Here is a 19091-nt window from a genome sequence, read left to right on the forward strand (position 1 = left end):
CTGTTTTCTTCTTCTTCTTCTTCTTCTTCTTCTTCTTCTTCTTCTTCTTCTTCTTCTTCTTCTTCTTCTTCTTCTTCTTCTTCTTCTTCTTCTTCTTCTTCTTCTTTAAAGATTTATTTATTAAGCATACAATGTACTGTTGGCAAGGAAGGCACCAGGTCTCATTACAGATGGTTGTGAGCCACCATGTGGTTGCCGGGAATTGAACTCAGGACCTTTGGAAAAGCAGGCAATGCTGTTAACCACTGAGCCATCTCTCCAGCCCCCTGTTTACTTCTTAAAACCTCTCTATCCCCTACAAACTCAAGGTCTAGACTGTGGAAGAACCTTTCTAGAACCCGGTGGCCTGCCCGGGTCCCTCTGGGCTTCCCAACCCTGCTCATGTGGGGCCAGCGCTCATCAGTTCTGTGTCTGGACCTGAGTGACGCAGGGCAGTTAGCCAGCCTCCTGCCTCCGGCCCCAGTGATATCCCAGGCCCTAAGTTGGGGAAGGACAGAGCCAGGAAGGGCAGAGTAGAAAGTCACAGAGGGTGCCGAAGACCCTACCCAAGGCTGGAGCAACCCTTCCTCCTCCTTCCTGCACCAGGACACGATGTCACTAGTGGACCATGGGGCTCCAGTGGTAGGGGAGAGCTGAGCCTAGGAGCTTATTTTTAAAAGCTTGTTTCCACATTGGCTTATGTCAGTCATTCTCGACCTTCCTAATGCTGCGCCCTTAATACAGTTTCTCATGTTATGGTGACCCCACCATAAAATGGCTTTTGTTGCTACATCATAACTGCAATTTTTCTACTGTATGAATTGTAATGTAAATATCCTTGTTTTCTGATTGATGATCTCTGGTGACCCCTTTGAAAGGGTCCTTTGTCCCCCAAAGGAGTCGCCAGTGTTGAGAACACTGACTTATGTTCTGGGGAAGGGGGCGTGGCAGGGTTGCACATGGAGGACAATTGTGAGGTCAGTTTTCTTTTTCCACCCTGTGAGTTTCCTCTAGGGACTGAGCCATCTCCACTGCCTTAGGGGGACTCTCCCCTTTAGAAACTGAAAGTCGTGTGTGATACTCATAAGGGTACGTGTGGACTCCAGGGTATACTTGCCTGTCCCCTTGAAAAAGCCATGAGAAAGTTAGATGTCCCCTTGAGGCAGGGCCTCTGCCTGAACCCGGGGCTGAGTTCTCCAGGCTAGATTAACAAGCAGTCAGTGAGTCTCTACCAGAGCTGGAATTAGTGGCGTGTGCAGGTCGAGCTACAAGCCGAGCTTGTGCTTGCCAGGGCGCTGGGGGCTGGACTCCAGTTGCAGGACCCACAACCATCATCGTGACCTCTGGGCCATCTCTTCAGCCTGGACACACACGGAGGAGGAAGGGTGCAGAGCCCGAGCCCCGCCTCCCACTCCCACTGCTTTCGCCACTTGTTTTTGCATGTTTTATGTCTGTCTTCTTGTGGGATGGGGCGAACACAGCCAAGAAGGCCAGAGAAGGGGCGGGGGAATCGTCTCTCTCCATCTTCTGCCACTAAGCCCTAGCGATCCTATCTCCACCTCGCTGGCACCCAGGCCACATCCGGCTTTTTTATAGGGGTACTGGAGATTCGAACTCAGATTCTAATGCTTGCACAGCAGGCTCTCTTGCCGGCCGCTTAATCTTTCTCCCTCCCTCTCCCCATTTATACATTTATTCGTTCATCTTGTGAGTCCTTGTGTATGCACGTGGTGGTCAATGGACAACCTGCAGGCAGTTAGTTCTTTCCTTCCACCAATAGAAACTCAGGTCGACAAGATTGGGGCAAGTGCCTTTACCCCCTGAGCCATTTTATGGTGGTCTCCTGTATACTTTTTTTAAAGCAGTGTCTTTCTTGTCCCAGGCTCGCCTAGAACCCCTGGTCACCAGAGTCAACCCGCTCTCAGCAACCCTGGCGACACGACTGTGAGCCCATTTCAGACTCACACGTCCCAGAGCAGCTCAGGCCTTCTGGCTTGCTCTTAGTGGCGTCCCTTATGGCTCCTTCTCCGGTCACATCCCCACCCTCCACCTGGCCTTTTTCCTCTTGGAATCCGTTGTGGACATAAAGGAGAGACTGGGTGTGGATACCACAGGCTCGGGAGGCTGGGGGAGGGGGGCTTCCCAGCGCCCTCCCGGAGCCGTGGGCTTTATTGATGCAGCGGCCCCAGGAAGGAACAGGGGCCTCACGAGTGAGGGGCATCAAGTGCCTTCGCCCTCCTGGCTGTGCAGGGAACCGGAAACTGCGGGATGTCTGTGGAGGCTGAGAGGAGCCTTCTGGGCGCTACCGCGGCCAGCCGTCAGGGGTCAAGCGACTCAGGGAGGTCGCAGGCCGAAGTGGCTCCGCTAGGGGCCTGGTGAGGAGCAGGGGGTAGGGGTAGGGCCTGGGGAAGTCGCTAGAGGCCCCAGTGGCAGGGGACAGACGCTCGGACTTAATGCTGATGGTGGGCATTTGAGGGGAGGCCACTCGGCTGGGGGGACCCTCCTCACACATGCTGCGGGCGCTGATGGAGAGAGGAGACAAGGGAGGCAGGAAGGTGAGAGATCTTACAAGGTAGATGAGAAAGCTTACCCGCCATGGAGCTCTGTGAGTCCCCTCTAAATCTCGCAGTCCACCCACAACCCAATCCAGGCAAGTCTCCCGACCGCCAAGGGGCACCCAACTCACCCCGGCCGGGCCGGGTCCACCGCGTCCCTCGTCGGGGGCCAGGGCGAGGACTGCAGGGGGAGCGAAGCGGTGTCTCCGGGGCTGCAATCTGCCGGGAGAGGCTGGCTGAGCGGGGCTCCTGTCAGAACCCCGGCCCTCCCCACGCCGGGACTCAGGGCTGGGGCGAGGGACTCCAATGGGCAGGCAGGTCGGACGGGGTGGGCGCACCTGCGGAACTTGTTGGCAGGAAGGCAAAGCTACCCAAAGCGGGGCCCGGGGCGGCGGCGGAGCTCTGCAGGCCGCTGTACAGGCTCCTCTGCCAGGAATGCAAGGAGACAAAACTGAGGCCGGGGAGTGACCACCTGCCTCCTCCCTTCCTCTCTCCCTCTACTTTCCATCCTTCTCTTCCTCCTCCGTCTTCTCCCATCCCCCCTCCTCACCGAGATGCCCAGTCCCCCTCGGGCCCCCATCAGGCCCGCGGGCAGATCTGGCCTCCGCCCATCAGTCGCCAGGTACAGGGGTGGGGGCGTCTTGCCGGCGAGGTGGCTCGGAGAGAAGATGGGGTGTCCCAGGCCTGGGGGGAAGACCCAGGGAGAGAGGGACGGTAGTGTCACCAGCGAGACCAGAGCCAGGATTCTCGTGCCCTTCCACTCTCCCCATTCTGGCTGCTTCTAATGCTCACCCGGGGGTCGAAAGAGGGGCGGGAGGCTGTGGACAGACGGGTCCTCCCCCAACCCGCTGGGGTCGCAGCCGGGTGGGGCGAGTGGGACCCGGTAGGACAGCTCTGAGACCGACATCGCAGGGGCCACCGGCTGCGGACAGAGATGTGGGAGAATGAGGCTGAGGGTCTGTCTGGAGATTTAGACCTAGATACAAGACTGGGGTTGCCGGGTGGGCTCCACCAGCCTGGTTCGGAGTCCAGGCCTCTCTCTACCGATCATGGGGTGTCTGATCATTAGGGGAATGGTGGCCCGAAGACTTGTTTGTTGAACTCTTTCAACTCGTTTTGTTGTCTTTCAAAGCCTGAGTCATAATGCGAATCCCGCAGAGACGATTGCTCAGCCACCCAGGACGAGATCAGCTTTCTGGGTGTCAGCCTCACACTCTGTATTGGAAGTGTTTGGAGGTCGGAGAGATTAGAAGGAACAGGGAAAGTTCTCTTACATAGATCCGAGGCAGGGGCGAAGCCGAGCCTCTGTCACCTCCCAGCGTCCTCAGCAGCTTCTCTCCAGGCCCGTCTGGCCCCTCCTCCACCTCCAGCTCAGGCCCATCCAGGCTCACGCCCCTCCTCTTCAGGGTCTGTGGGAACAGCAGATGGCGGGGTGGGCCCTCCGATCTTACCCGACTTGGTTCTAGGGTACCTGAGAGAGGAGACCTTCTCAGGCTAGTCTGCTGGAGGAATACACGATAGACATGGCCTGCTCCTGGGTGACCCAGAAACCAAATTCACAGTAAGTCCCCCGAGGTTCAAGTCCCCACGGCGTTAGGGGAAAGGCTTAGAAGCTACCGAGGTCATGTAGCACAGCTGGGATGCTCCTGGGGCCTTTCAGGTAGCTTCAGGTACCTGCAGGATATCCGCATTGGTGCGGCTCTCATGCGGCTCGCTGTACTCGGTGTATTTGAGCAGCACCCGGTCCATGTCGCTGCTCGCGTACTGGAAGAGGCGCTGCGCGCTGTTGAAGATGATCAGTGCGATGTCGCAGTCACACAGCACGCTCAGCTCGTAAGCCTTCTTCATCAGTCCGAACTTGCGTTTGGTGAATGTCACCTGCACCACAGAGGCGAGATGGGGTTTGGCGGGGTGGGGGCGTTAAAGGAGGGAACTGCAGAGCAAGCTTCTCTGCTTTAGTTTTCATCTGAACCTGGGAAACTTCTCTGCGTGTTTACAACTCCCCAAGTGTCCAGTTGTCTTCTGAGAAGATTGGGCCCCGGAAGCAGAACCCACGGTTTCTGTCTCAGTCTCCCTAAAAGCGCCTCAGGACTCAGACTTCTCTGCAAGACCATTTGTTTAGCCTGGCTGTGCCCCTGTCCCGAATGCCACCTCCCCCAATGGTGATGCAGTCTGGGACTCACCTGCCTGTTCCGTTGGTCTAGAATGCGTGAGATCTGGATTTTTTTCCTTCCCATCGTGCCTGGCTGAGCCGAGTGACTCTTCTGAAAGCACAGGAGGGAATGACTGGAACGAGGCCAACAGTGGCAGCCTCTGCCCTGCCCACTTCAAGTCTCTGAACCCCAGTGATGACAAGGAGAAGGAAGGAAGGCCAGGTCACCCAGACAGCCCCTGCTGGGCTTCAGTAAATGCATCTCCACATCCCTCCACCTAGGAAGCTGAAACAGGAGGAAGCTGGCCTCCTGGAGATGGAGGTCATCCAGAGGACCGTCCAGAGTATATCACTTACTCAAATGGAGAGGATCACTAGGATGTCCTCTGGACAGTGGACATAGAAATGGAGGTTGTTTGCCCACTGCACGTATGTGGGGTGGAGGGCGTAAGTGGAGACAGGCCCCCTCTGTCCACCACATTGGAGATGGAACTCAGGCACTTGGGTAGACAGCAGATGTCTTTGCCAGCTTAGCCACCTCATCCACCCTCTTTTTTGCTTGTTTTGTTTTGTTGAGACAGGATCTCTACATGTAGCCCTGGCTGTTCTTGCAATGTTGCTGGCCTCAAACTCACAGAGATCGACCTGTCTCTGCCTCCAGAGCACTGGACTTAAAGGCATGTGCCACACCCAGCTCTTTTCTTTCCTTAATTTAGTGAATTCTGCATAAAATTCACTAGTTTAATGTGCACGGGTAAATGGCATTTAGTGTGTTTTCCATAGTGTTTAAGCATCACCTTAGTCTAATTTCAGAACATTCCATGGTCATCAGGCTGCAGCTGCCCTGCCCTTCCCCCCCATTCCCTCTGCTTTCTGGCTCTGGGATCCTCTGTTCTGGATCTCTCCATACATGGGTCACACACCGTCTGGGCCTGGGGGCTCCCCACATTTTCACTATGGGACATGGAAAGAGAGTGTTCTGATACATGGTTTTGCTAAGTAGAACTAAAATCCCCCTGCCTCAGCCTCCAGGGTGCCAGTAGAACAGGTTTGGTCACCACATCCCCTCAGGAAAATGCTCTGCTGTGTTTTTCACTGCATGGGCTTGAGGAAAAATCACCCCTGGCAGACTGGGAACTCCACTAAAGGGTCAACATGGGGACTTGGGAAGTCCCTGGCCTTCATGGTAGAGATCCTGGGTCTTCCTGGCTTCCAGCAGTTCCAGACTAGTCTGGGCTATGGTGAGAACTTACTTCAAATAAAGAAAACAAGATAAAGCTTCTGAGCTGGGCAAGGGCGGTACACTGAGGATGCCAGCACTCAGAGGTTGAGGCAGGAGGCTTGTTGGAGTCGAGGAGCTCTAGACTAGTCTGGGCCTCATTGTGGGACTGTCCCAGGAGCAGTGAGCTAGGGAGGTGGCTCGGTTGATAAAGAGCTTGTGAGTGTGAGGACCTGACTACAACACCCAGCACAACAGGAGAGCCTAACTGCCCATCAACCAGGCTGGCCAAAGGAACCAGTGAAGGACACGTCCCAAAACCATTAAGTGTGATCTAGGGAGAAGATTCCAGGGGTTAGAGCTCTGCCTTCACGAGAATGATGACCTGAGTTTGAATCTCAGGACCCACGTAAAATCTAGGTGCTCATGTCTAACCCCAGTGATGAGAATAGGGAGCACAGGAGGAACATTGGGGCTCAGTGGTCATGAGCCTAGACCTGGGTTCAGTGAAAGACCCTGTCTGAAAAGAATAATGTGGGGGGGGCTGGAGAGATGGCTCAGAGGTTAAGAGCATCGCCTGCTCTACCAAAGGTCCTGAGTTCAATTCCCAGCAACCATATGGCTCACAACCATCTGTAATGGGGTCTGGTGCCCTCTTCTGGCCTTCAGGCATAGACACAGACAGAGAATATTGTATACATAATAAATAAATAAATATTTAAAAAAAAAAAAAAAGAATAATGTGGGAAGTGATAGAGCAGGACACGCAGTGTCCTTTGCACAAATGCACACACATGCACGCACACATACACAATGCACACATGCACACACATATGCATACACATATATCCACACACATGCACATACACACATATGCACGCACATGCATATACGCACACACATGCGCATACATACACATGTACAATACACACACATATGCAAGCACACACACAGACACATAGAAAGCAGTAAATCATGGCATCCCACATCAGCCTCTGATCTCCAAATGGACATAGACAAAGAGGAAAGAGAAGAGGGCTAGGGTTCCCACCGGCCAAGGGCACTACATCCTGTATACAAGCCTGGGCTCCGAGACCCAGGCTAGGGAGGCCGAAGATTGGGCCTGGGACACATGCCTTTGAGACAGAGAAGTAGCTGATCCTTCTCAGATGATCTGAGCTTTTTGTTTTTTGTTTTGTTTTCTTTTTTTCTCTCTCTCTTTTTAAAAAAATTTTTAAGAGACAAGGTCTCTGTAGCCCAGGCTGGCCTCAAACTCACATTGTGGCAAGAGAAGGCCACTGTGTTGGGGATCAGGTGGCTTTAGAGTCCTTTCATGATACAAAGGTATCTGTTGTCCACAGGGAGGACAAGATAGACACAGGGACCCTTACTCCCTTGAAGACAGTCCTTTCGGCAGACTCTGGGGCCATACAACCTCTCCAGTCCCTGGTCACCTCAGGGTCACACGGGCCTGCATCTGTCCCCCACAGCCTCCACCTGCTGTCTGGAGAGGTGGGCGACAGGTGTCCAGGTAGACAGGGCACACCCACTGCTACTCTAGCCTCGTGATGAGCTCAGAACACGAGAGCTGGGGGCTTCAGATGGTGGCTCACACCTGTGATCCTAGCACTTGGGAGGCTGAGGCCAGCCCGGGCTGCCTCAAAGACAAATAAGATACTGTGTTTCTGAGCTGCTAACACTCCAGAGACAGAGGCAGGGGACTTCTTGAGCTTTGGAGTTCCCAGTCAGACCTACAAGACCTACATAGTGGGATTCTGTCTTAAAACAAAAAACAAACAAACAACACAAAACAGGTGTGGTGGCACACACCTGTCATCTTGGCACTGAGGAAGTGGGGGAAGAGTATTAGCTAAATGAATCTAAGGCTAAGTGAATCTGAGGTTAGCCTGGGCTACATAAAACCCTGTTTCCCTCCCCTAGAAAGAAAAAGAAGTCTGGATCCAGAGAGCTGGCTAGGGCTACTCTCTTGTCCCCAACCCATTGGTCTGGCTGTGGCTCCCATCTTCCTGGGAGTCCTGTATCCAGTGGTGTGGAATACTTCAGCTGGCATAGGTGAGATGCTGTGGGCTAGCCTCCACCCTCTCTGAGCTGGGTCTCCAAGTCAAGTCCAAGGAACAGATCCAGGAAGAGCAGGCCCTGCTCCAGATTCTCTTACTAAATTTAACCCCTCGCTAATTTTACCCTTGCTGGAGTCATGCCTTTCCCAGGGCTGGGTTGTGTGGTCAGAACCCAGGCAGGTCCCTGGAGGCTGAAGAGGGCACTGGACCAGAGGTTCCCCTGGCCAAAATGGCTCCGGAAATGCCCCAGTCCCGGGTCCCATGAGGGCCAGGCCAAGCTTGGACCTGAGTCCCTGGGTCCTAGAAGACCTGAGGGCAGCTCTCTGTGTCCGTGAACTGTGAGGAAGGGACGTTGGTGAGGGGAGAACAAGGGTGGAGTGCTCAGAGAAGGGATGCAGGGGCTCTCCTTGAGCAGAGACTTGAAGAAGTAAATTCCTGGCAGAAGAGACCAGAAGAGGCAAGGGCCCCGAGGCTGGAAGGGGCTGGAGCCTCGAGCACAGAGATGACTTCGGTCTGTCACTGAGGTCACAGAGAAAGTTGTGGAGAAACAGGCTTTTTATTTACATTTCTTGAGACAGGATCTCATAGCCCAGGCTGTCCTGCAACTCACTGTGTAGACTAGGCTGGCCTCGAACTCACAGAGATCCACTTGCCTCGCGTTTTGAGTGGTGGGATTAAAGGTGTATGTCACCATGCCCAGCTAATTCGTTTAGTTTTAAGACAGGGTCTCATTATGTAGCCCTGGCTGGCCTAGAATTTGCTATGTAGATCAGAATAGCCTCGAACTCACAGAGACCCCCGTGTCTCTGCCTCCCCAGCACTGGTGCTAAGGCACAACCACCACTCCTAGCTATTTATTCATTTTTAACTTTTGAGACAGGGTCTAGGTTGGCTTCAACTCCTGATCCCCCTGTCTCGGGCTCCAGAACACTGGCTGACACTCAAACTCTCAAGGGAGCAGGTTGGGGTCAGGGTGTAAGCAGCTAGAGGGTGGATGGGAGACCAGGGCTCTGCCTGGGCATGAGTTGAAATTCCAGCATCCACATAAAAAGTCATCTGTCCTGGGGAGTTGGGGCTTCCTGGCCAGTCAGTCAGGCTGAATTGCTGAACTCCAGGGTTAGTTCAAATAAGGTGGAGCCAGGCCTTTAATTGCAGCCTTGGGAGGCAGAGAGTTTAGATGGCCAGGGATGCGCAGTGAGGCAGAATGACCTCTGACCTTCACACATGAGACACCGCCCCCCCAGCTTCCCTGCTCACTTCCTCTTAGACGCTTCCCCATCGGACACCCAGAAATACACGAGAGAATGCAAATCTCCACTCACTCAGCACGGGCTGCAGACCCCCGTGCCCAGGTGTGACAGGCGAGAGGAATGCGGAGGCGGAGGCTGCGCAGATCTATTTGTACTTCCATGCAAATTACCCAGCCACAGGCCAACCCCAGGGCCTCTGCTCCAGATGCTGGGGTGATCGGAATGTGGGGAGGAGGGAGCAGCCCAGTATGAGTATGTTGGGCATAAGGAGGACATTGAGGACTGGGGAGGTGGCTTCCACACCCAAGTACTTCCCTGTGATGTCCAGCCAGGAAGGGAGTGTTCAACTGCCTTCAACACCGCAAGGGAGAGGGCAGAGGATCAGAAGGGCAGAGTGGGGCCAGGTCCTGGAGGAAGAAGCACTGTGCAGTCAGAGGAGGGTCTGCAGTGGTGCTGAGTAGGACTGATGAGGACACTGGGGGCTGCTATGTGGGTGACACACAAGCCCTGGGTGGGCCAAGAGCTAGACTCTCAGGTCTGGGCCCTGAGAGGGTGGGTTACTGGCGAAATCACAAAGTCTATGACAGACAGGAGGATTGCGTTCAGTGAAGCCAGTGCAAAGACCCCGAGGAGGGAAAGCAATGGGGATGCTGTTGTTCCAGTGTTCCGGAGGAGGCCGTGGTTCAGCAGGTAAAACACTCTGTGCTGAACCTGAGGAGCTGAGTGTGAGCACAGGACCCACACAGTGGAAGGAGAGAATCCACTCCTGGAGGCTGTCGTCTGAACCCCACACACTGGTTGTGGCATGCACACACACACAAATTAATGACTGTTAAATTTTTGTTTTAAAGGCAGGGTCTCACAATGTAGCCCTGATTCTCTCAGAACTCATTACATAGACCAGGCTGGCCTGAACTCTGCCTGCCTCTGCCTCCTTCATGCTGAGATTAAAGGGGTGCACCACCACACCTGGTTATGGAAGTAATTTTTTATTAAAATGAAACACACTCTCTCTCTCTCTCTCTCTCTCTCTCTCTCTCACACACACACACACACACACACACACACACACACACCTTTTGTCTGGTGGGATTTGTGGTTAGAAAGTCAATCAACAAACTCTCTTGACGGTCTTACGAACCACAAACTATCACCTCCCTAGCTCAGTGTGGCCTCTGGGTCCCTAAGTGATGGAAATGAGGGTGATTAGGAGGGATCCCACCTTCCAGTAACCTCTAGGCTCTTACCCAAATGAGGCCTCGGTTTCACCCGCACCCGCAGAGGAAAACAGGTTAAAAACACCGTCTCCTTCCAGCCCGAGGGCTTTCAATTTGTCTTTCCTTCCCAGAAGTCAAATGTGGACCTCGGGATGTTGAGTGCCAGGCCACATCCAGCCTCCGACTTGTTCCCCCGCGATGGGCCACCGGGCTGCACAGGGACCCACAGCCCTGCGCGAGCCGAGAAAGCAGAAGTGAGAGGCAGGTGGGAGCCAGGCCCGCGGGACACGCGGCCTCACGCAACCCGGGCAGCGGTTTCATCACCTGCTCCCAGGACTCCTCATTACGACGACAGGAAGCGCCCCCTGGAAAACCGGGACCCCTCCCCGCCCTCTCTTGGGGGCCCCCCAGAGGCGCTCAGAGCGACCCCAGCTGCCCATCTCCCGACCGCTGCAGCCGACGACACGCCCCTCCGCACTGGGCGGGACCTGAAGGGCTGGGGGCGGGGCCTAGATCACAGCAGCTTCGGGACGAGCATCTGCCAGGTTGAGCAGGGGTGTGTGTGTGTGTGTGTGTGTGTGTGATCAGTAACCCCTCAGTAGCCGCAGCTTTACCACCAAAACTGGATCAATCTGGACTTCCCGGGGTGCCTGGCTGCCTAGTTCTTTCAGATGGCTTCGGGGTCATCTCCCCTCAGCCTCTGGGTAGGGGACAGATCAGTATAAGCATTCCAAGTAGTCCCAGGCCACCTGGGCCGCTGGGAGAGCTGGAGAAACTTTCATAAGATGGCCAGAATGGGGAAAGACTCTACCTTCACTTTGAGATACCTCAGACCATGGGGATGTAACAATAGATTCCCCCAAACACTCAGGCATTCCTGCCTACAAAAGCCTCCAAAGGATCTGACCTAGTGTGACACTATTACCCTGGAGCTCAGGTGGTGAGGCAGGAGGACAGCTTTCAGTCTGAAGCCAACCTAGCTAAACAATGAGTTCCTGGCTAGCCTGGGATACAGTGCAATCCCATCTCATAAAACAAAGACAGAGATATCCCTAAATCCACACAGCTCTCCAAACTTAACCCCAACATGAGACCTGCTTCAGAATCTCCAAGAAGTGTCAATCCTCAGATGCATGCAGCCTCCCGCCATCCAGATTGCCACAGATCCAGCCAGTCCCCTCAGACACACAGAGAGACCCCTAAACTTTCACCCGCCCCTGACATATGCAGACCTCGAAATCCATGCTGGCCCCTGTGACATGCATGCATCCCTAGAGGCTCCAGCTCAGTTCCAGCTTCCCTTCTGCTGTGGGTGCTCACTCAGCCTGAGGTGCTAAAAGATTTGGGGGGGGGGGGAGGGTAAATCTCATTTCCAGAATTTTAGGAAGGTCCCCAGGTCCCTGTGTCCATGGATCCTTCTGGTGTCTCTCTTGGGAACCTCTGAACTGCTCAAGGTGGGGGGTACAGACGGTGAGTTCAGTGGGACCAATCCTGGCTGCCGGCTGCCCAGAGCTGGGTCAAGGGTAACATGTTGCTTTCTTCTTTTTGAGCTGAAGATATGTTGACGCCTGTGTGCTAGGGAAGCCCTGTGGTGCTGGTTCCATTCCTTGTCCTTAGTCTCCTTTTAAGAACCTCATAGAACACAGCGCAAGCCTGAAGTCACGGACGGCCCTGTCTGTAGGACACCCTCATGCTGTTGGGGGTTTCCTCAGCACATGTGAAGCCTCCATGCCACCCCCACCACCCCACGGAAATAGGCATGGTGGTACACACCTGTAATCCCAGCAATGAGATGTTCAAGGCCAGCCTGGGCTATGTGCGACCCTATATTAAAACAAAACAAGTCACACTTGGTCACACACACTTCTTCCTAGCACTGTGAGTCAGGTGCAGGAGGATCTCTGAGTTCAAGGCCAGTCTGGTCTACATGGTGAATTCCAGGGCAGCCAAGGCTACATAGTGAGACCCTGTCTCAAAACCACAGCAACAGCCGGGCGGTGGTGGCGCACGCCTTTAATCCCAGCACTTGGGAGGCAGAGGCAGGCGGATCTCTGTGAGTTCGAGACCAGCCTGGTCTACAAGAGCTAGTTCCAGGACAGGCTCCAAAACCACAGAGAAACCCTGTCTCGAAAAACCAAAAAAAAAAAAAAAAAAAAAAAAAACCACAGCAACAAGAATGAAAAACCAAACAAAAACCCTTACACATAAAATAAAAATCAATCTTACCAGAGAGAGATGGGGGTTGGAGAGGAGGGGTGACAGAGGAGACCGGAAGGTGACGCATTTAAACATATGGACCTGAATTTGACCCCCAGAGTCCACACGGAAGTCAGGCAGATCCGAGGACTTGATGGTTGACCGGCCTTGCCAAATGGCAAGTTCCAGGTTTAGTGAGACACTGTCTCAACAGTAAGAGAGCGTCCATAGGTGTGATCACCCGCTTCGTAAGGGGCACTGCCCCAGGAACAGGGACAGACCATGCTCTGAGCTAAATCCTACTGCCCCATATCAGGGCCCCCCAAACATGTCCCTTGAGCCTCTACAGTGGCTGCAGGGACAGCCCAATATTTCCCTCTTTATTCCACAGAAAGGTCTTCCCTCAGGGAATTGGTCCCCAGAGGCCCAGGTCTCCCTGCTTGGGAAATTAACACATCTGTCAGCAGTGGGCAGGAGGGATTCTGCCCACAGCTTCAAAAACCCCAAGATATACTAGCCGGAAACCTAAGACGAGGTGCCCAGAAATGACAGGGACACCCAGGCTAGGGGTGGACACACATTGGGTTCCCCTCCGGCTGTCAACAGCAGATACATATCCGTGCCTGGGAGGTCTGTGTGGAAGGAACAGGAACACCGGCTTGGTCTGGGGGCTTGTGCCTGTTATCCAGCAACTGGGAGGTGGAGGCAGGAGGACCAGGAGGCTAGCTCCCGCTGCATAGTAAGTTCGCAGAAAAGCCTATCTAAAAAAGAAGAGAAAAATGGGGAAACTGAGGCAAGTGACTGTGAGAGTGGCTGTGACAGAGGGTCCAGGAAAGTCATCTGCTAGGAGGAACGCCATCTGTAGGGACAGGGCTGGCCTGGTGGGTAGCACAGCCAGTGCAAAGGCCTGCAGAGGGAGGCCGAGGCCTAGGCTCCTAACCAAGCGTCTGCCCTGGGGGAAAGCCCACACCCTCACGTTGGACAGGGTGAGTGAGGGCTGCAGACAGTGGAGAACAGGGCGCAGAGCATTATGGGATGGGCTATGTTGATCCACGATACTCAGATTTAGTGGTTGTGGTGGGGAGAGAGGTTTGGGGGGCAGGAAGCCTGGGTAGCACCCAGCAGAACAAGGTGTGGCCTGGACCACCAGGGCTGCAGCCTGGGAAAGATGAGACAAGCCTGAGCCCACAGCTGTGGGGACACCAGGTCTCAACCACCACCTTTGTTCCCTTCTTGCCCCTCACCTTGACCTGGAGCAAACTAAGACCCAAAGAGTGTGAGTCAGGGATTAGCAGCTTCTCCCCAGCCCTTCTGCTGGGAAATGGCTCACAGTATCTAGTATGATTGAGTGCCTACTGTTTGCCCAAGCCATTCACACATGGCTCACCTCACAGAAAAAGCCCAGCTACTGAGAGATAGGTCCTCCTAATCAGAGGAAGTGAGCCTTCCACAGTCCAAACTGGGAAACGGGCCTGCTATTGTTATCCAGATCAAAATTCAGATCCCAGACTGGGTAAGTTAGGGCATATACACATGTTCCTGGCAAAGCCAGGTATGGTACATGCCTGTCACCCCAGCTCTGAGATGCAGAAGGATCAAGAGCTCAAGGTCATCCTTAGCTACACAGCAACTCTGAGCTAGCCTGAGGTACGCGAGACAGTCTCAACAAACAACAACAAACCAGGAAGACTTGGGAGGCAGAGACAGGCGGATCTCTGTGAGTTAGAGGCCAGCCTGGTCTACAAGAGTGAGTTCCAGGAAAGTCAAAGTTACAGAGAGAAATCCTGTCTCAAAAAACCAATAAAATAAAACCCAGGAAATCAAGTTTGGGCTCAACTTGCCTTGCCATGGTCACAAAGGCAGACAGAGTTCAGAGAAGGGTGCGTGGCAGAGACTCAGTCCCCAGCCATGGCTCCTGTTCTCTCAAGGGCCTGGGAGTGGCCTTGAGCCCTTTCTTTCTCCAAAGTGGGGCTGGGTGTACCCACCTGGTCTTAGGATCCTCTCCTTCGAGATCATAAGCTGGGCAGGCCGCTGTCACCCCAACACCGAGGAGGTAGAAGCAGGAGGATCAGGAGTTCAAGGCTGGCCTGGGCAACACGACGCCCTGGCTCAAAAGACAAATTTCTTGTGTTGGGAAGATGCTCAGTGGCTCAGAGTGCTCACTGCTCTTGCAGAGGACTCAAGTCCGGTTCCCAGCACCTATAGCAAGTGGCTCACAACTCCAGCTCATCAGTACCCTCTCCATGCCCTATACATAATAGTTAAATAATAAAAAATTAATCTTTAAATCAGTAAAAAGAGAAAAATCCAATCCAGCTTTCAGTCGGCCCCTGGCCTTAAGTATCTCAAATTTCCGCCCCTTCAGGATCAGTTTTGTTCCTCTCTTTAGCTAGGTGGGTGACAGACCCAGTTTGGAGGAGCAAGCCTGCCTTTGCAGAGGTCCCTGCAAACTTAGCGAGCAAACCAGAAACACCAATCCTTCTAAATTGAAGTAGGTGCCCCCACACCCACCTCCAGTGCCTGGGACGGAACTTACACCCTTTCCTAGGTGATCTCCCCAGATCCTCACTGGTGAGTTCTAGTCAAGCATTCTCTCCAATCCTGACACACTGAGGACTCTTTTGAACCCGGGTTTGTTCACAACAACAGTCAGATTTCCTGTCCTTAATTCCACAGGACCACAGTAAAGACTTCAAGGCAAGCAGGTGGAGGCCTAGACTATGTCTGACCTCTGTTGGCATCTAGGGCTAGGGCCAGGCAGGGACCAGGCAGGGGCCAGGGCCACTGGCATCTACTTCTCTAGATGGAGACTGAGAGGCGGGGGTAGGTCAGGACCGTAAAAGGGACACTGTCTCAGACATCGTGAGTTGTTCCCAATGCTATTTCCAAGGAAGACACAGGCATGGGGCAAGGGGTGACCCCTTCATCTTGTCTTCTGTGCCCATGTGCATGCCCGAAGGGAAACACACGCAATGGACGTCAAGTGGTGTGCACCCTCAGAGGCCTCAGTGACAGGACTTCACAGCCGCAACTCTCACCAGTTTCCAAACACAGCCTCAAGTAGGGGCACACCTGTGATCCCACGGTTTAGAAACTGAGGTAGGAGGATTGATGAAAGCTCGAGGCTAGCCTGGGCTACATACAGAGACCTTATCTCAACTTCTCAAACCCCCTTCTACCTCACACAAAGAAAACCACAAACACAGCCACCACTAGGTAAACATCTGTGATCATGGTACTTGGGAGAACAAAACCAGATTGCCATGAGTTCTAGGTTAGCATGGGCTACAAAGGTGTCTTTTTTCTTTTTCTTTCTATCTTTTTTTTTTTTGTCAAGGTCTCACTACATAGCTTTGTCTGGCTTAGGGCTCACTATGTAGCCCAGGCTGGCCCGGAAAGCGGAAAGCTCTGTTTCTGCCTTACTGGGACTAAAGGCATGCACCACCAAGCATGGATACATAGACTTCTAGTCCACCCTGGGCTATAGAGTGAGACCCTCTCTCAAACTCCCAAAAGAGCCCTCAAACAATGGAGTGTGGTCACACTTGAGATCCCAGCACTAAGACGGCGGGGGGAAGGAGGGTTTGAGGCTAGCCTGAGCTATATATTGAATTCCAGAGTAGTCTAAACTATAGAGTGAGACCCTATTTCAAACTCCCTCCTCTCAAAGGGAAAAAAACCTCCAACAGTTGAGTGTGGTCTCACGCTTGTGATCCGAGCACTCTAGAGACTGAGGCAGGAGGACTGCTGTGAGTTTGAGGCTGGCCTATGCTATATAGTAACTTTCAGACTAGCTTAGGCTAGAACGAGATCCTACTCAGCAAACATCCCTGAAATCCAGTGCCTCCCTCCCCCCGCCTCCCGTCAGACACCGTATGCACACACACACACACCACCTTTTGCACTCACGCGTGCCCCGGAGCCGTGCACACCTCTGCAGTCCCGGGAGTCCGTCAGCGCACCTGCAAGTCCAGGCGTCTACTGCTGCTTAGGCACTGAGCTCTGCTCCCACCGGCCCCGGGTGCCTTCCCGCGCAGTCCCGCCCCTAAGAGGTGATTGGATGGAGGTGGTGCCTTCATTTGCGAGGGGCAGATGCTTGGGAGAGTCCTGCCTCCTAAGCCCTTGAACTTAGAGAAGATGCTGAGATCCAAAGTGACCAGGTACAGAGAAGCAGGGCTTGGAGGTGCATGCCTGTCATCCCAGTAGCCGGGAGGCAGAGGCAGGTGGATCTCTGTGAGTTTGAGGTCAGCCTAGTCTACAGAGAGAGGTCCAGGACAGTCAGGGCTACAGAAAAACCTTGTCTGGAAAAAACTAAAACAAAACACCACCAACAAAAATAAAATAAAGATGGGTTTGGAGGAACGACTCGGTGGTAATTGAGAGCACTGGCTGCTCTTCCAGAGGACTGGAGTTCAATTCTCAGACCTACACGGCAGCTAACAACACAACTCCAAAGCCTGACACCCTCACACAGACATACATGCAGGCAAAACATCAATGCATATAGAATAAAAATAAATTATTAAAAAAAGAAAGAGAAGAACGGGGCTGGGACAGCAGCTGAAACCACTAAGCATGGTGCACAGACAGAATTCAACCCCGAGTACTTGAATGGTGGGATCTGGTGTTCCCCACACTGTGGCACACACCTCACGGTGAGCCTGACCTTAATCAGAACTCTGCCACTGTCAGCCGAGACCATGCACCTTAACAGGACTGAGGTTTGGTGACGTAGCCTGCCCTCCCGGTTACGCCAGGTTACCCCGCTAGCTGGACTATGCTAAGTTTCTAGGTCCTGGGCAATTTTGAGACTCTGCCTCCAAATAAAGAAAGCCAGGCACAAGCCTTTAATCTCAGCACTCATAAGGCAGAGACAGGCAGATAGATCTCTGTGAGCTTGAAGCCAGCCTAGTCTACAAAGCGAGTTCCGGGACAAGATCTAAAGCTACAGAGAAACCCTGTCCCCAACCCCTCCAAAAGTTGGACCTGGTGGCTCAAGTCTGTAAGCCAGGAGGAGAGTGAGTCTAAGGCCAGTGTGGGGACCTGGTAACATCCTGACTCAAATGGAGCATCTAACGTGGTAGAGTGCTTGCCTAGCCTACAGAACGTTCCCTTCCGCCGGGCAATGGTGGCGCACGCCTTTAATCCCAGCACTCGGGAGGCAGAGGCAGGCAGATCTCTGTGAGTTCGAGACCAGCCTGGTCTACAAGAGCTAGTTCCAGGACAGGCTCCAAAACCACAGAGAAACCCTGTCTCGAAAAACCAAAAAAAAAAAAAAAAAAAGAAAAAAGAAAAAAAAAGTTCCCTTCCATCTCTGAAAGAGGAAAGAAAAACCAATGTCAGCGTAATCTTAGAATTAAAGAGGCAGAGACAAGACGATTGCTTCAAGTTCCAGGACAGCCTAGGCTACTGATTGAGACTGTCCAATAAGTAAATAAATAAAAGAATCCCTAGCTGGGTGCTGATGGCACACACCTTTAATCCCAGCACTCGGGAGGCAGAGGCAGGCAGATCTCTGTGAGTTCGAGACCAGCCTGGTCTACAAGAGCTAGTTCCAGGACAGGCTCCAAAACCACAGAGAAACCCTGTCTCAAAAAATTTTTTTCTTAGAGCCCTGATTCTGCTAGCAAACTGGACAACGGACCAAGCCAGCCTTTAAGGCTCATGGCCTTCTAAAATCAGAACCACTTCGTGGGGGACCTGAACCACTAAGTAGGTAGCCCTACCCAGCGGTACCTCCTGCAGTGTCCTCACGGACTTCTACTGGACCCTGCTCACCTTGTGGCCTTACCCTGTCCTCTTCTCGTCTTCCACCACCATGCTCCTGTCTCAGTTCATCTCTGTGTTTGCAGAGCATTGAAGGAAAAGGATTACAGGGTCAGAGGTCAGGGACAAAGCTGGCTGGGGACAAGGGGGTAGAATTCCCACATGGGACCCCTCCCAACTCTTTGGAGGTGGAGCCAGGCCAATGGGAACAAAGGGAAGGCAACACCAGAAGGTTGAGGGACATTTGCAGTGCTTTCCAACGAGTTTGCCCGAGTGAGACTGAGAGTGGGCAGGAGTGCGGCTGCCTGGGTGGCCTCTGCCTCGTTCCACGCCTGTGTAATTTGAATCCTGTTGTTTCGGCACAACTTCCCAGACTCCCAACCGTGTTTCACTCTTGTAACCCAGGCTCAGGGTCTTCTTGCCTCACACTGTAAGCGTTTGGATGACAGCAGTGAACCACTTCGCATGGCTGCAAACTTTCTCTTCAGACTCAAAACCGAAAAGTTTGTGCCGTGCTATATATAGGTGAGTCCCCTGCCCTAGCCCAGTTCTCACTCCACACCCACAGGTGTCTGAGCCCAGCCTGGGGGCTTCTGCCTGGGTTCCAAGATGAAGAACAAGGCTCCTGTAGATGAAGGAGCCTGGGGAGCCCCGGCCCCCGGGGCCCCGCTGTTTACCG

At 53.4% G+C, this 19091-nt stretch overlaps 1 protein-coding gene across 1 annotated transcript; it reads right to left on the bottom strand.

The window, feature by feature from the left end:
* Positions 1-2117: 2117 nt before the first annotated feature.
* Positions 2118-10524, bottom strand: Mef2b (myocyte enhancer factor 2B). Its single transcript, XM_057752791.1, has 9 exons — positions 10481-10524; positions 4718-4798; positions 4209-4412; positions 3809-3943; positions 3327-3456; positions 3085-3218; positions 2873-2960; positions 2666-2753; positions 2118-2501 (listed from the first exon to the last, which is right to left on the bottom strand). Exons 2-9 carry the CDS (start codon positions 4769-4771, stop codon positions 2282-2284), a joined length of 1053 nt encoding a protein of 350 aa, XP_057608774.1. The 5' UTR covers positions 4772-4798; positions 10481-10524; the 3' UTR covers positions 2118-2281.
* Between the last annotated feature and the right edge of the window lie 8567 nt (positions 10525-19091).

This window comes from Chionomys nivalis, chromosome 20 (genome assembly GCF_950005125.1).
Source record: "Chionomys nivalis chromosome 20, mChiNiv1.1, whole genome shotgun sequence".
In the NCBI taxonomy this organism is placed as follows: domain Eukaryota; kingdom Metazoa; phylum Chordata; class Mammalia; order Rodentia; family Cricetidae; genus Chionomys; species Chionomys nivalis.

Bases quoted from the DNA above. Each gene is read 5' to 3' on its own strand.
- Mef2b (XM_057752791.1), bottom strand. From the start codon at position 4,771: ATGGGAAGGAAAAAAATCCAGATCTCACGCATTCTAGACCAACGGAAC. The intron at 3,944-4,208 runs GTACCTGAAGCT...CTGTTCCCACAG, and splicing joins CCAATGCGGATATCCTGCAG to ACCCTGAAGAGGAGGGGCGT. The intron at 2,502-2,665 runs GTGAGTTGGGTG...TCTCTCCATCAG, and splicing joins GTGGACCCGGCCCGGCCGGG to CGCCCGCAGCATGTGTGAGG.